Here is a 17,459-nt window from a genome sequence, read left to right as displayed (position 1 = left end):
GGATGTCCTGTGTTTGTTCAGAGACATCCTTGTCCCTGGCACCAGGGAGGCAACACACTATCCTGGAGTTTCTTTCACATCCAGAGAAGTGCCTATCTGTGCCCCTTACTATAGTGTCCCCTATAACTATCGCTCTCCTGACTTCCGGTAGCAGCTATGAAGGAGTAAGTCGCACATTTGGTGGCTCCCGCTCGGGTTGGATCTTTGGACCTTTTCCCCCAATTTTCTACCGGACTTGAACTGTAAAACTGAAGACAGAGGCAATTGTGTACTGAATTCCCACATCGGTGCATGGAGAGAAGGACTAGAAGTGCTCATAAAGGCAGAAACAGAAAGACAGAGAAGACTTGGGCTGAAGCTGCAGCGGGAGACAGCATGGCGGAGGACCGGACCTCTGGTTTGTCGACCCAGCGGTCAACGGAGCAGCTGATGCAAGTTATCCAGGAAGGCTTTGCTAAGCTGAAACGGGACTGCTTGGACTCGATAAGACAGTCGATTTAGCGGCTGGAGCTTAGATTGGCGCCCAAGATCGGGCGATCCAGAAGGTGGAAAAGGCACTGGCTGAGCAGGAGGAACATCAAACTGCGGTGGAGTTGGAGGTGGGGATGCTGAGAGACCAGCAGAAGACGCTCCTGGAGAAGGTGGAGGACCTAGAGAATAGGTCCCGCCGACAGAACTTGAGAATCGTTGGGCTCCCGAAGGAGCGGACACTGGGGCATACATCGCAGATATGTTTGAGAAGCTGCTGGGGGATGGAGCACATGCTACAGTGGGCCAAGCAGACACAGCTGTAAGTGGGACAATAGTATCCTGCGGGTCTACCAAGACCTGAGTGTGGAGGTGGCCAGGAGAAGAGCAGGCATCAACCAGATTAGGTTGATCCTTTTTCAGAAAAAGGTAAAGTTTGGACTGTTGTATCCAGCCCGTCTCTGCGTCAAGTACGAGGAACAGCACTTTTATTGCGAGTCGCCTGAGGATGTGCTGGACTTCGTGAAAAGGAAAGGACTGGTGGTGGACTGAGAACTTTTGAACTTTGCTGCAGCTTCATGTTTTTTTTTTCTTTTAGTTTCTCTGTTCTTTGAAAAAAAGTGTTTTGTTTTGTGGAAGCTGTTTGTAATGCCTTCTGTATTGATTTGGGACCAGTGGCCGAGCTGAGTGAGTTAAGGTTTTCATTTGCACTTGAGGTTTGGAGGTGTGCTTGTTTACATTTTGGTGCCTTTCTGTCAGGCAATTGTGTGGGGATTGTTTGATGTTGGAGTATGTTTGTACGGGCGGGGGATGGGGAGGGAACAATAGGCGGGAGACTATCCGGCGCCAGGGATGGGGGCCACCAAGCTAGCTGGGCGGGCTAGCTCATGGAAGCGTAGTGGGGGGTGTGCATATGTTTGGTTTATCAAAGGGGTTGGGTTACAGAGTGCTGTTACTAGGGGGGGAAGGGGGTGGAAATGTTCTGCTGACGAGGGAGGGACTTGGGCCAAGGGACAGAGGGGAGGTTGGGGACGGAGGCTGCCTGGGGGGGGGGCGGGCCGGTGGAGGCGTGGAGCATAGGCTGGAGGCAGGCCCAAAAAAGGGGATGGCTGATCGGCGAAGGGGGGGGGGGGGGGGGGGGGTGCAATGAGCCCCCCAAATAGGCTGCTCACCTGGAAAGTTTGAGGGTTAAATGGGCCGGTCAAGAGGGCACGTGTGTTCGCACACCTTAGGGAACTCAAGGCGGACGTGGTAATGTTGCAGGAGACGGACATTGGAGTAACTGACCAGATTAGATTGAGGAAAGGCTGGGTCAGTCAGTTCTTTCACTCAGGACTGGATTCAAAGACGAGAGGGGTCGCGATCCTGATCAATAAGCGGGTGGTGTTTGAGGCAGGTAGAATAGTTTCGGATGTGGAAGGTCGGTACATTATGGTCAGTGAGAAACTTGAGGGGGTGCAGGTGGTATTAGTAAATGTGTATGCGCCAAATTGGGATGATGTGGAGTTTATAAAGAGGATGCTGGGGAAGATATCGGACCTGGACTCGCACAGGTTGGTCATGGGAGGGGACTTCAACACAGTTATTGACCCTGGCTTGGACCGGTCAAGCTCAAAAACGGGCATGGTGCCAGCAATGGCAAAAGAATAAAAGGGTTCATGGAGCAGAGGGGGGGGGGGGGGAGGAGACCCATGGAGATTTGGACAGCCGAGGGTGAAGGAATTCTCCTTCTACTCACACGTGCATAAAGTGTACTCCCGGATCGATTTCTTCATTTTGAGCAGGGACTTACTGGCAGGGGTGGTAGACACTGGGTACTCGGCGATCACAATTTCAGACCATGTGTTCCGGACGTTATTGGGGAGGACCAGACGGGGTTTGTTAAGGGTAGGCATGGGTTGACCTGCAGGTTAGTAAGGACTGTAACCAGCGCCCGCACTGGAGGTGAGATATGGGAATTTTGGCTGACGAAGGGGTGTGCGAGCGGCTGAGGAAATGTATTCAGAACTACCTGCAGGTCAACGACACGGGGGAAATTTCAGCAGCGACAGTCTGGGAAGCAGTGAAGGCGGTGGTCAGAGGGGAGCTGATCTCAATACGGGCCCATAGGGAGAAGGTGGACAGGGCAGAGACGGACCGACTGGTTAAGGAGATATTACAGATCGATAGGAAGTATGCGGAGACCCCAGAGGCAGGGCTTTTAAGGGAACGGGGGAGGCTACAGGCGGAGTTCGGCTTGTTAACCACAGGGAGGGCGGTGGAGCAGCTGAGAAAGGCGAGGGGGGCGATCTATGAGTATGGCGAGAACGCCAGCAGAATGCTTGCACAGCAGCTTAGAAAGAGGGAGGCAGCCAGTGAGATAGGGAAAGTAAATGACGCAGATGGGAACCTGGTTGGAGATTCAGCAGGGGTGAATAAGGCGTTTAGGGATTTCTACAGTAGGCTGTATAGATCGGAACCCCCTATGAGGCCGGAGGGGATGAGGCACTTCTTGGGGGGGCTGAATTTCCCAAAGGTGGATGGGGAACTGGTTGAAGGGCTGGGGGCCCCGATCGGGTTGGAAGAGGTAGTGGAGGATCTGAAGGCCATGCAGTCGGGTAAAGCCCCGGCGCCGGATGGGTACCCAGTGGAGTTTTATAAAAGGTTCTCTGGGAAATTGGGGCCGGTGTTGATGAGGATGTTCAGTGAGTAAGGGAAAGAGTGGTGCTGCCCCCGACAATGTCACAGGCCACAATTTTGCTGATTTTGAAGCGGGCCAAGAACCCGGAGCTGTGTGGGTCCTACAGGCCGATATCCCTGTTGAATGTGGACGCCAAAATTCTGTCCTCAAGGATTGTGTTCTGGACGTTATTGGGGAGGACCAGGCGGGGTTTGTTAAGGGTAGGCAGTTGGTGGCCAATGTAAGAAGGCTGTGAAATGTGATCATGATGCCCCCGGAAGGTACGGAGGTGGAGGTAGTGATCGCAGTGGATGCAGAAAAGGCTTTTGATCGGGTAGAATGGGGTTATCTGTGGGAGGTACTGGGGCGGTTCGTATATGGGCGGGGCTTTGTTGACTGGGCCAGGTTGCTGTATCAGGCTCCTGTGGCAAGTGTACGGACGAATAGGACAACATCGGACTATTTTAGACTGCACCAGGGGACGAGACAGAGATGCCCCCTCTCCCCACTGTTGTTCGCGCTAGCTCTGGAGAGCTGTTGGCAATTGCTCTGAGAGCCTCGAGGGACTGGAAGGGGCTGGTCTGGGGAGGGGGGGGGGGGGGGGGGGGGGAGGTGGAGCACAGAGTCTTGCTCTATGCAGACTAGCTGCTTCTGTATGTATCGGACCCATTAGGGGGGATGGAAGAAATCATGAGGATTCTAGGGGAATTTGGCCGGTTTTCGCGGTGTAAGCTAAATATGGGGGAAAGTGAGATGTTTGCGATCCAGGAGAGGCGATTGGGGGAGCTGCAGTTTGGATTAGTAGGGGGAAGCTTTAGGTACCTAGGCATTCATGTGGCGCGGCAATGGGACCGGCTGCATAAATTAAATCTGGCCCGGCTAGTAGACCAAATGAAGGACGATTTTTGGAGATGGGACGCGGTCCCGTTGTCATTAGCTGGGAGGGTGCAGACGGTGAAGATGACGGTCCTCCCGACATTCCTATTCATGTTTGAATGTCCCCCCATCTTTATTCCGTGGTCCTTTTTTAATCGGGTCAACAAAGTGATCTCTGGCTTTGTTTGGACGGGCAAGACCCTGCGGGTATGGAAGGTAATGCTTGAGCGGAGTCTGGGAGAGGGCGGGCTGGTGCTGCCAAATTTTAGTAACTATTACTGGGCGGCGAATATAGCCATGATCAGGAAGTGGGTGTTGCGGGAGGGGTTGGCATGGGAGCGTATGGAGGCGGCTTCATGCAAGGGCACCAGTTTGGGGGCGTTGGTAACTGCGCCTCTGCCGTTCCTGCCGGCATGGTACTCCAACCGCCCCATGGTGGTGGTGGCCCTGAGATTCTGGGGGCAATGGAGGAGACATGTGGGAGCAGAGGGAGCATCGGTCTGGTCCCCAATCTGTATTTGTAATCAGTAAAGGTAAAGTGTAAAAATGGCAGGCGATCCCAGACCCGTGTTATGCTCCTCGTGCTCAATGTGGGAGTTCAGGGACGCGGCCGATGCCCCTGACTCCTTCATGTGCGGGAAGTGTGTCCAGCCTCAGCTCCTGTTAGACCGCATGACTGCTCTGGAGCTGTGGATGGACTCACTTTGGAGCATCCGCGATGCTGAGGAGGTCATGGATAGCACGTTCAGTGAGTTGGTCACACCGCAGATTAGGATTGGTGAGGGAGACAGGGAATGGGTGACCGAAAGGCAGAGAAAGAGCAGGAAGCCAGTGCAGGTGTCCCCTGCGGTCATCTCCCTCCAAAACAGGTATACCGTTTTGGATACTGTTAGGGGAGATGGCTCACCGGGGAAAGCCGTAGTAGCCAGGCTCATGGCTCCGTGGCTGGCTCTGCTGCACAGAAGGGCGGGGAAAAAGACTGGCAGGGCTATAGTCATAGGGTATTCAATCGTAAGGGGTATAGACAGGCGTTTCTGTGGTCGAAATCGAGACTCCCGAATGGTATGTTGCCTCCCAGGTGCACGGGTCAGGGATGCAGGTTTGGATACTGTTGGGGGAGATGACTCACCAGGGGAAGGCAGTAGTAGCCAGGCTCATGGCACTCCGACTCCCGAATGGTATGTTGCCTCCCGGAAGCATGGGTCACGGATTGCTCAGATCGGCTGTAGGACATACTGAAGGGGGAGGGTGAACAGCCAGTTGTCGTGGTGCATATAGACACAAACGATATAGGTAAAAAAACGGGATGAGGTCCTACAATCAGAATTTAGGGAGTTAGGAGATAAGTTTAAAAAGTAGGACCTCAAAGGTAGTAATCTCAGGATTGCTACCAGTGCCACGAGACAGTCAGAGTAGAAATTCAAGAATAGTCCGAATGAATATGTGGCTTGAGAGATGGTGCAGGAGGGAGGGGTTCAGATTTTTGGGACATTGGAACCGGTTCTGGGGGCGGTGGGACCATTACAAATCGGATGGTCTAGACCTGGGCAGGACTGGAAACAATGTCCTAGGGGGTGCTTTTGCTAACACTGTTGGAGAGGTTTTAAACTAATGTGCCAGGGGGATGGGGAACCAGATTAGGAAGTTAGAGGTCGGTAAAGAGGCAGCAACTAAAGCCAGTAAGGTACTAGATAATAAACTCAATGTGACTAAGGGGAAGAGTAGACAGGGAAGAGATGATGAACGCAAAGGGACAGGTGGTCTGAGGTGCATTTGTTTTAATGCGAGAAGTGTAGCAGGTAAGGCAGGTGAACTTAGGAGCTTGGATTAGTACCTGGGAATATGATGTTATTGGTATTACTGAGACTTAGTTGAGGGAAGGGCAAGACTGGCAACTAAATATCCCATGGTATAGATGCTTCAGGAGGGATAGAGAGGGAGGTAAAAGGGGTAGAGGAGTTGCATTACTGGTCAGAGATGATATCACAGCTGTGATTAAGGAGGGCACGATGGAGGATTTGAGCACTGAGGCTCTATGAGTAGAGCTAAGAAATAGGAAGGGTGCAGTAACATTGTTGGGACTTTACTACAGGCCTCCCAAAAGCGAGCGTGAAGTAGAGGTACAAATATGTAGACAGATTATAGAAAAATGTAGGAGCAATAGGGTGGTCGTGATGGGAGATTTTAACTTCCCCAAAATTGAATGGGACTCATGTAGTGTTGGAGGCGTAGATAGAGCAGAATTTGTAAGGAGCATCCAGGAGAGCTTTTTAGAGCAGTCTATAAATAGTCCAACTCGAGAAAGGGCCATACTGCATCTGGTATTGGGGAATGATCCCGGCCAGGTGGTTGAAGTTTCAGTCAGTGATTACTTTGAGAATAGCGATCACAATTCCATAAGTTTTAGAATCCTCATGGATAAAGACGAGAGTGGTCCTAAAGGAAGAGTGCTAAACTGGGGGAAGGCCAACTATACCAAAATTCGGCAGGAGCTGGGGAATGTGGATTGGGAGCAGCTGTTTGAAGGTAAATCCGCATTTGATATGTGGGAGGCTTTTAAAGAGAGGTTGATTAGAGTGCAGGACAGACAAGTCCTTGTGAAAATGAAGGATAGAAATGGCAAGATTAGGGAACCATGGATGACGGGTGGAATTGTGAGACTAGCTAACATGAAAAAGGAAGCATACATAAGACCTAGGCAACTTAAAACTGCTGAAGCTTTGGAGGAATATCAGGAAAGTAGGACAAATCTCAGTGCAATAAAGAGGGCTAAAAGGAGTCATGAAATATCTTTGGCTAACCGGGTTAAGGAAAATCCCAAAGCCTTTTATTCATATATAAGGAGCAAGAGGGTAACTGGAGAAAGGATTGGCCCACTCAAAGACAAAAGAGGGAATGTATGCGTGGAGTCAGAGGAAATAGGTGAGATTCTTAATGAGTACTTTGCATCGGTATTCACCAAGGAGAGGGACATGGCGGATGTTGAGGCTAAGGATGGATGTTTAAATACTCTAGGTCAAGTCGGCATAAGGAAGGGGGAAGTTTTGGGTATTCTAAAAGGCATTAAGGTGGACAAGTCTCCAGGTCTGGATGGGATCTATCCCAGGTTACTGAAGGAAGCGAGGGACGAAATATCTGGGGCCTTAACAGGCATCTTTGCAGCATCCTTGAGCACGGGTGAGGTCCCGGAGGACTGGAGAATTGCTAATGTTGTCCCTTTGTTTAAGAAGGGTAGCAGGGATAATCCAGGGAATTATAGACCTGTGAACTTGACGTCAATGGTAGGCAAACTGTTGGAGAAGATACTGAGGGATAGGAGCTTTACACATTTGGAAGAAAATAGACTTATCAGTGATAGGCAGCATGGTTTTGTACAGGGAAGGACATGTCTTACAAACCTAATAGAATTCTTTGAGCAAGTGACAAAGTTAATTGATGAGGGAAGGGCTGTAGATGTCATATACATGGACTTCAGTAAGGCGTTTGATAAAGTTTCCCATGGCAGGTTGATGGAAAAAGTGAAGTATGGAGTTCAGGGTGTACTAGCTAGATGAATAAAGAACTGGCTGGGCAACAGGAGACGGAGCGTAGTGGTGGAAGTGAGTGTCTCAAAATGCAAGAAGGTGACGTGGTGTTCCACAGGGATCCGTGCTCGGACCACTGTTGTTTGTGATATCGATAAATGATCTGGACGAAGGTATAGGTCTGATCAGCAAGTTTGCAGATGATACTAAGATTGGTGGAGTTGCAGATAGTGAGGAGGATTGTCAGAGAATACAGCAAAATATAGATAGATTGGAGAGTTGGGCAGAGAAATGGCAGATGAAGTTCAATCCAGGCAAATGCGAGGTGATGCATTTTGGAAGATCTAATTCAAGAGCGGACTATACGGTCAATGGAAGAGTCCTGCGGAAAATTGATGTACAGAGAGATCTGGGAGTTCAGGTCCATTGTACCCTGAAGGTGGCAACGCAGATCAATAATAGTGGTTAAGAAGGCATACAGCATGCTTGCTTTCATCAGATGGGGTATTGAGTACAAGAGTCGGCAGGTCATGTTAACAGTTGTATAGGATTTTGGTTAGGCCACATTTGGAATACTGCGTGCAGTTCTGGTCGCCACATTACCAGAAGGATGTGGATGCTTTAGAGAGGGTGCAGAGGAGGTTCACCAGGATGTTGCGTGGTACGGAGGGTACTAGCTATGAAGAAAGGTTGAGTAGATTAGGATTGTTTTCGTTGGAAAGACGGAGGTTGAGGGGGGACCTGATTGAGGTCTACAAAGTTATGAGAGGCATGGACAGGGTGGATAGCAACAAGCTTTTTCCAAGAGTCGGGGTGTCAATTACAAGGAGTCACAATTTCAAGGTGAGAGGGGGAAAGTTGAAGGGAGATATGCGTGGAAAGTTTTTTACGCAGAGGGTGGTTGGTGCCTGAAACACTTTGCCAGCGGAGGTGGTAGAGGCGGGCACGATAGCATCATTCAAGGTGCATCTAGACAGATATATGAACGGGCGGGGCACAGAGGGACGTAGATCCTTGGAAAATAGGCAACAGGTTTAGATAAAGGAACTGGATCGGCGCAAGCCTGGAGGGCCGTAATTTCCTTTGTTCGGTAATAATCACCGGTTTGCCCCGGGAAGTATGGATGGGGAGTTCCGGATATTGCGGAGAGCAGGGATTGAGAGGATGGGGGGGATACGTTTATAGAGGGGAGCTTTTCCAGTTTGAGGGCGCTGGAGGAGAAGTTTGGGTTGACGAGGGGTAACAAATTCAGGTATCTGCAGGTGCGGGACTTCCTACGTAAACAGGAACAGGCCCTCCGGCCCTCCAAGCCTGCGCCAACCATGCTGCCCATCTAAACTAAAATCTTCGACACTTCCGGGGTCCGTATCCCACTATTCTCATCCTATTCATGTATTTGTCAAGATGCCCCTTAAACGTCACTATCGTCCCTGCTTCCACCACCTCCTCCGGCAGCGGGTTCCAGGCACCCACCACCCTCTGTGTAAAAAATAAAAATAAAAAAATTGCCTCGTACATCTCTAAACCTTGCCCCTCGCACCTTAAATCTATGACCCTAATAATTGACCCCTCTACCCTGGGAAAATGTCTGCCTATCCACTCTGTCTATGCGCCTCATAATTTTGTAGACCTCTATCAGGTCGCCCCTCAACCTCCTTCTTTCCAGTGAGAACAAACCAAATTTATTCAACCTGTCCTCATAGCTAATGCCCTCCATACCAGGCAACATCCTGGTAAATCCCTTCTGCACCCTCTCTAAAGCCTCCACATCCTTTTGGTAGTGTGGCGACCAGAATTGAACACTATACTCCAAGTGTGGCCTAACTAAGGTTCTATACAGCTGCAACATGACTTGCCAATTCTTATACTCAATGACCCGGCCAATGAAGGCAATCATGCCGTCTGCCTTCTTGACTACCTTCTCCACCTGTGTTGCCCCTTTCAATGACCTGTGGACCTGTACACCTAGATCTCTCTGACTGTCAATACTCTTGAGGGTTCTACCATTCACTGTATATTCCCTACCTGCGTTAGACCTTCCAAAATGCATTACCTCACATTTGTCCGGATTAAACTCCATCTGCCATCTCTCCGCCCAAGTCTCCAAATGATCTGAATCCTGCTGTATCTTCCGACATTCCTCATTGCTATCCACAATTCCATCAACCTTTGTGTCATCCACAAACTTACTAATCAGACCAGTTACATTTTCCTCCAAATCATTTATATTTTCTAGCACTGAAGGAAATTTCCAGCCTTCAGTGACTGTAACTTTCATGCTTCCATTAGCAAGATAGCCTGGCTGGTTAGTCAGTGACAACCTAGGTAGGGTGTTCAAGGCAGTGGCAGCAGAGATAGTGGATCCATTGGTTATGATTTTCCAAAATTCCATGGACACGGGAAAGGTTCCAGTGGATTGGAAAAATGCTAATGTAACGGTCTTATTCAAAAAGGGAGGGAGGCAGAATGTAGGACAGACCAGATTGTTTTAACATCTGTTGTTGGAAAATTATCAAGGAGGTAATATCAGGATATTTGAAAAACCAAAATGCTATTCATCAGAGTCAGCATGGTTTTCTGAAGGGCAAATCATGTATCTCTAATTTTCTTGAGTTCAAAGATGTAACAAGCAAAGTGGATAATGGGGATCCTGTAGATGTAGTATATCTTGACTTCCGGAAGGCGTTTGATAAGGTGCCGCACAGAAGGTTAATTCACAAGGTGAGATCACATGAGATTATGGGTAACTTACTAGCTTTGATAGAAGACTGGCTGACGGACAGGAGACAGAGTCGGGATAAATGGGTCTTTTTCTGGATAGCAAGATGTAACTAGTGGGGTGCCACAGGGTTCGGTCCTTGGGTCCCAGCTATTTACAATATATTAATGACTTGGACACAGGGATAGAAGGATCTATAGCCATATTTGCAAATGACACAAAAATAAGTGGGACAGTAAATTGCAATGAGGAAATAAGAACCTTGCAAATGGAAATAGATAGGTTAGGAGAGTGGGCCAAAACGTGGCAGATGGAGTTTATCGTGGATACGTGAGGTCATGCATTTTGGTCGGAAAAATGGAAAGGCAACTTATGATCTAAGTGGGGAGAAACTTCGGGGTGCCCCGATGCAGAGGGATCTGGGTGTTCTCGTGCATGAGTCGCAGAAAACGAGCATGCAGGTGCAGCAGATAACTAGGAAAGCAAATGGAATGTTAGCATTTATAGCAAAAGGAATTGTATGAAGGTAAGGAAATGTTGCAACTATACAAGGCATTGGTAAGACCGCACCTGGAGTATTGTGCACAGTTTTGGTCCTCTTATTTGAAGAAAAGTGTAGTGGCATTGGAGGCACTTCAGTGGAAGTTCACTAGATTGGTTTCTGAGATAAGGGGCTGGATTCTCCGATTTCCAGGCTATGTCCAGAAGATCCGTGGCATTTTACGTGAGAAAAATCAGTGCGGCCCCAGCACCGATCCTCCGCCCGGTGAGGGGCTAGCAGCTGCACCACGTAAAATGCATGGCCTTCCTGATATAAACGCCTGGAGAATTGCTGGGTCCGTGGCCGCTCATGCGCAAGGTGATGACCTGCAGCGGTCGTGCTGTACAATATGGCATCAGCCGCGCACGGACCCGACCTGCCAGATAGTGCTCGGCTGGATCCCTCCTGGCCACTCCCATCAGTCTCCCCAGCCTCCCACCCCCAGCCAGCAGCGTGGCTCCTGCCCGACTGTTGACGACGCTGGACACAGTCCGCAGCCGCCGCCGTGGTTTCCCGACCGCTGAGACCACACGTCCCCCGTGCAGTCAGGAACTCAGCCCATCGGGGGATGAAGCATCGAGGGAGTGCCTTCAGGTAAGGTACTGAGGCCGTCCCAAAGGCGTGCAGCGTGCTCCTCAATGACACTGTTGTGGAGGAGGCGGACCATCCGAAAACGGGCGCCGGCCCCGGTTCCATCGTAAAAAGATATTCTCCGCCCAATCGCTGATTACGAAATCGCCGTGATTTGCTGACGGGTCCAGATGAGGTTCACAAGAATGATCCCAGGAATGAAGGACTCGTCATAGTCAAATGAGCGGTTGAGGACTCTGGGTCAGTTCTCGATAGAGTTTAGAAGAGGGTATCTTATTGAAACTTAGAGAATACTCCGAGGCCTCGATAGAGTGGATGTGGAGAAGATGTTTCCGCTAGTAAGAGAAACTAGAACCTTAAGGCACAGCCTCAGACTGAAGAGACAATCCTTTTAAAACAGATGAGAAATTTCTTCAACTTCAGCCAGCGGGTGGTGAATCTGTGGAACTCAATGCAGCAGAAGGCTGTTGAGGCCAAATCACTAAGTGTCTTTAAGACCGAGATAGGTAGGTTCCTGATTAATGGGGGATCAGGTTATGGGGAGAAGGCAGGAGAATGGGGATGAGAAACATATCAGCCATGATTGAATGGCAGTACAGCCTGGCAAACTAATTCTAAGGTAGTTGAATCTGAACTCAAATTGTGTTTCCTATATTGCCTCAGGCCTTGCCTGTCTTGTGTGTTCTCTTTTTGTGCTATATTACTGAGCCTGCATTGAATGAAGGACAGCATTTCAGACTGGAGCTATGCAGTCAAATGAATGGAAGATATGTTCCTGCTCAACATTTCTTTGAAGAAAGCTTGGAGCTTTTTAGGGTATTGGCAAGCAATATTTGTCCAGACTATCTTAAATATAACTTTATTGGCAAAACTTTATTCATGTCCCTGTGCCATTATCTGAAATCTATTGAGCTTTGTAAAGGCTGAGCATGAATGAAATGAATGAAAATCGCTTATTGTCATAAGTAGGCTTCAAATGAAGTTACTGTGAAAAGCCCCTAGTCGCCACATTCCGGCGCCTGTTCGGGGAGGCTGTTACGGGAATTGAGCCGTGCTGCTGGCCTGCCTTGGTCTGCTTTCAAAGCCAGCGATTTAGCCCTGTGCTAAACAGCCCCTGTATATCCTGCATAACGTCCCTGCTTATCTTTCACTTGGCTGCCCATTCTGCTGGCCAGACTGTCCTATTGCAATTGATGGATATCGTCCTGACTCTTTGCCACACCTTCCAAGTCCAGGCTGACACTGACCCCCTTATTCCATGATCCTCAATTTTGTTAACCATCCTTTGTGTTACTCTGTCAAATCCTTTGTTCAAGTCCATATAAACAATATACAATGCATAACCTTCATCAACTAAATTAATTGGATTAATCACCTTTTATAAATCTCTGATGTTCTTATTTACTGTAACTCGAACATCTCCAAGTGCCCATTGATTCCCCCTCCTCCCAATTATTGTTTATAAACATTATCCATCACTCAGACTGAACTGACAAGTCTGTCGTTAGAACTTTCCTTGCAATCTTCCTTGAATAAGGATGTCACTTTTGCCACTCTTCAATCCTCTGGCACTTCCCTATCGAGGAAGAATATGGCAATCCCTTCCACCGCCTCCACTCGGACCTACTTTGCATACAAGCCAACTGAATTACTCTTCAGCACAACAAACCTTTACAGGATATGCTGCCTATCAGTCTTCACCCTATCCATTACCTTTACCTTCTCTGCTTAAACTGATATTTTTTTAGCATCCTCTTTATTTATTGAAGTTTTTTCAATTAAGGGGCAATTTAGCACGGCCAATCCACCAATACACAGCACATCTTTGGTTTGTGGGGTGAGACCCACGTGGACACTGGGTATTTGTGCAAACTCCACACGGACAGTGACCCATGAGATGAGTCCAAATTTTCCTTTTCTACAATTGTTTGTTTTCTGTAGATCCGTCGCGTTTCGTTTGCTGATCCAATTCAGCGGGAAGGATTAGCAGATGACATTGATCGCCGTAGCCCCGTAGTGAGATCCCACTCTTCGTCTGGAAGTTCTCCTGGATTAAATCACTCTGCCACAAATGGTTGCAGCAAGTCCAGTGTTCAATCCAAGGTAAGATCCATTCTCATTCAAATCACACTATCTTATATTAAATCTACTGTGTCCTATCTTAATTCATGCACACCGAAAAAGCCGATAATCTCTCCCCTAATTATTTGCAGTACTTTACCTTACCTAAATTTCGTCTGACATTGTCTTCAAGAATGGCCTCCCCACTAATTCTGTAACCGAGTTGCTTCCTTCGATTCCACTTTCACTCGCAGTTTGGAATTATACTTTAAATGGTAAAACCCTTGGGAACGTTAACATACAGAGGGATCTGGGGGTTCAGGCCTACACATCCCTAAAAGTGGCAACACAGGTGGCCAAGGTGAGTAAGAAGGATGTAAGGCATGCTTACTTTTATCAGCCGGGGCATTGAGTACAGGAGTTAGGAAATCATGTTGCAGTTATATAAAACCTTGGTTAAGCCGCATTTGAAGGATTGCGTGCAATTCTAGTCACCGCATTATCAGAAGGACATGGAAACTTTGGAGGGAATGCAAAGAAGGTTCACCAGTATGTTACCTGGTCTCGAGGGTGTTGGCTATGAGGAGTAGTTGAATAAACTAGGATTGCTTTCACTGGAAAGACGGAGGCTGATGGGAGACCAAATGAAATGAATGAAAATGAAAATCGCTTATTGTCACAAGTAGGCTTCAATGAAGTTACTGTGAAAAGCCCATGGTCGCCACATACCGGCACCTGTTCGGGGAGGCTGTAACGGGAATTGAACTGTGCTGCTGGCCTGCCTTGGTCTGCTTTCAAAGCCAGCGATTTAGCCCTGTGCTAAACAGCTAAAAATAGAGGTCGACAAAAATATGTGAGGCATAGCAGGCTGGATAGTCAGACTTTTTCCAAGGGTGGAAATGTCAATTACAAGGGTCAATGTCAAGGTGAGAGGGGGAAATTTTAAGGGAGATGTGCGGGGTACGTTTTTCACGCAGAGACTGGTGGGTGCCTGGAACGCGCTGCCATAAGGATGTGGTGGAAGCAGGCACATCTTCATTGGGGCTTTGTGTCTGTAGGGAGTATTGCTGGGGTAAAATGAAAAGTGGGAGTTTGAATCATTTACTGCTGTCTGTATTGAAATATTTCTCACCTCTTTGCCTAGTGTATTTTCCTTGTTTAATAAATTTTATTCTTTGTCTTAAAAGTACACTGGCAGATTTCTTGTGAATGTGTTCAGTTATTGACCTTCAGTTTTTTTGAATAAAATGCAAAATTAGGATATACTAAGCTCAGTATATCCTAAGCATGGAGAGGCAGTGGCACGGTGGTATTGTCACTGGACTAGTAAACCAGAGACCCAGGTTCAAATCCCGCCACTGCAGATGGTGAAATTTGAATTGAGTAAAAATCTGGAAACCATTGTCGCTTGTCATAAAAACCCATCTGGTTCACTAATGTCCTTTGGGGAAAGAAATCTGCCGTCCTTTCCTGGTCTGGCCTATACATGACTCCAGACCAACAGCAATGTGATTGACTCTTAACTGCCCCCTCAAGGGCAATTAGGGATGGGAAATAAATGTTGGCACAGCCTGTGGCGTCCACATCCCATGAATTAATAAAAATAAATATATTTTCAAAAAGCTGGTCCATTAACAGTATTAGCATCCAAAGAGGAGCGGTGGAGTTCCTCCCTGCATCTGGACAATATTTATCAAAATAAATATGCCCTTTGATATTATGCCCTTGGAAAGTGTTTGGTAGTTGAACACTTTGAGACATTCTTAGATATTAAGGACATTTTAATCAATGCACAACTTTCTGTTTTTGTGCTTCATAATTTCCTTTTATTTTTGCAAATGTTTGATCTGTATAGAATTTAGCATGTCACTCTATGCAAATGATAAAACTCAATCCATTTTGAGTATATCAGAACATTGGGGTTTCTATGTTTATCTCATAATTCTCCGTTTCATATATTTTAAATCATTCAGTATAACACCACTCCGACTAAAGGTTTTCTGTCTCCAAGCACCCGCAGCTCTGGCTATAAAAGTTCAAAGAAATGTTTGGTAAGTTGAAAGCATTCATGTTTACCTTGTGATTTAATATTTGAAAAAGCCATATAGGGGGAAATACTGAAGAGGTACAGGCAACATCTGTGAAGAGATCTGGTGACTTTTTCACAAGAACTGGGAAAAGTTAGAGACTTAATAGATTTTAAGCAAGTGAAAGGGGCAAGACTTGACAACGAAAAAACGGGGAAGGTTTGTGATGGGTTAAGTGACGGGAAGAATTAAATGACATAGGAGTTGGAAGACAAGGCTAATGGGAATGATAGTGGGACAAGTAAAGAACCAAAACGTGTGGCCAGAGGTGGTGTGGATAGCATTCTGCATCCACCTTCAGAAAGCAAAACAGAGTAAAACCAAAACTGAGTAAATCAAAACCTGCGATGGGAAGGGAAACAAAATGGGGGAAGAGGTTAAATTCTAAAATTGCTGAACTCAATGTGTCCCAAGAAATTATTCCTGCCTAATTGAAAACTGAAATGCTGTTCCTCAAGCTTGCATTCAGCTTCATTGGAACACTGCAGGAGGCAGAAGACATAAAGAAAGATGGAGAATTAAAATGACAGGCAACCAGGAGTTCATGGCCACTCTTCTAGACTGAACAATGGTGTTCCGTGAAGCAATCACCCAATCAGTGTTTGGTCTCCACACACGAGCAGAATGTATTGTAAACAACGAATGCAATGTACCAAATTGAAAGAAATACATAAATGGGTGTTTTAACGTGGAAGGAGTGTTTGAAGATTAAGGACCACAGAAGATCACTTGGGCCACTGGTGTAGTTTGTAATTAAAAGCAACAGTTTTAGATTATAATTTGATTTGCTTTAACAAAAATGTAGAAAATGAATAGGAAAAGTAATTTCTGGACAGGGTAATTCCAACATTGGTATACAGGACCACACAATTAAACAGGTTGCAGTTTTGAATAATACGATCTATAAAATAATGAATTGAAAAAAAAACTGAAATTACTTTTAATGTAAAAGTGTTTCTGATTTAAACCCCTCAAGATCTCCGAGATGAGCAAAGACTCTGAGGCATTGTCTACTGCTGCCGTGTATCCAGCTTTGAGCAGCTGCTCTTTACCAGTAGAGACCATTCTGCCCCAGCTTGCCTCCAATATGTGGTAAGTAAGCTTTATGATGCATTCACTTGCCTGGCATCTCAGTGTGTAATGTCATTTTAAAATGTTGCTCTTGAATTCTAGTTCTAAAATAGGACAGTTTTACTGGGGGAAGGCCTGTACTTGAACTTGCAATATTAAATTAGTCAAGTTGAGGCATTGTAATTTGCCTCCTCCTACATCTACACTGAATGGTCTGGGTTTCTTCCTCCTAGGGCCAGAGGTCTGGGCCAGCTTGTACGAGCCAAAAACATCAAGACCATTGGTGACCTGAGCTCACTTACAGTGACTGAAATTAAGTTGCTTCCAATCCGTTCTCCAAAGGTCTTTGTCGTGAAAAAGGCTCTCAAAGCCTTCTATGAACAGCAGGTGAGTGGTTTCTTGTAAACTGGCAAGCCCTATCTGAACGTGTAATTTGTTAATGATTAGCTATTTTTTGATGCTGAACTGCTACAGGTCCTTGAATTTTGTTTATAAACTTCCAGTATTTTTCAAGACACTTTCTATGTGCCCATGTTTGATGCATGTTCCTTGTCGGGATAATATAGTTGTAGCACAGCAGGAGGCCATTTGGCCTGTGGAATCCATGCTGGTTCTCCGCAAAGGCAATTTAACTGGTCCCTCTCCGCTGCCTTTCCCTGTAGCCCTGCGGTTCCTATCCGACTCCCTTTTGAAAGCCACTACTGAATCCATCTCCAGGCAGTGCATTCCATTTCCTTTAAAAAATTGTCTTGTCTCTGATCCTATTGTCAATCAATTTTTTTAAATCAGTGCCTTCTGGTTCTTGGCCCTTCCACTGATGTGAACAGCTTCTTTCTATTTACTCTTGACTAAATCCCTCATG

General features: G+C 47.0%; 1 protein-coding gene across 3 annotated transcripts in view; it reads left to right on the top strand.

The window, feature by feature from the left end:
- Positions 1-17,459, top strand: part of rif1 (replication timing regulatory factor 1) — a 94,876-nt gene that overhangs the window by 73,609 nt on the left and 3,808 nt on the right. For all 3 annotated transcript variants that reach the window (XM_072471004.1, XM_072470995.1, XM_072470988.1), the window contains exons 31-34: positions 13,320-13,481; positions 15,413-15,490; positions 16,503-16,618; positions 16,831-16,984. In XM_072471004.1, coding sequence (XP_072327105.1) covers positions 13,320-13,481; positions 15,413-15,490; positions 16,503-16,618; positions 16,831-16,984 — 510 coding nt within the window. The remainder of the gene's footprint in view (positions 1-13,319; positions 13,482-15,412; positions 15,491-16,502; positions 16,619-16,830; positions 16,985-17,459) is intronic.

The sequence above is a fragment of the Scyliorhinus torazame genome, chromosome 2 (assembly GCF_047496885.1).
Source record: "Scyliorhinus torazame isolate Kashiwa2021f chromosome 2, sScyTor2.1, whole genome shotgun sequence".
NCBI lineage: Eukaryota > Metazoa > Chordata > Chondrichthyes > Carcharhiniformes > Scyliorhinidae > Scyliorhinus > Scyliorhinus torazame.
The sequence above is the reverse complement of the archived record's forward strand: the minus strand, read 5'-3'. Positions and strand labels throughout refer to the sequence as shown.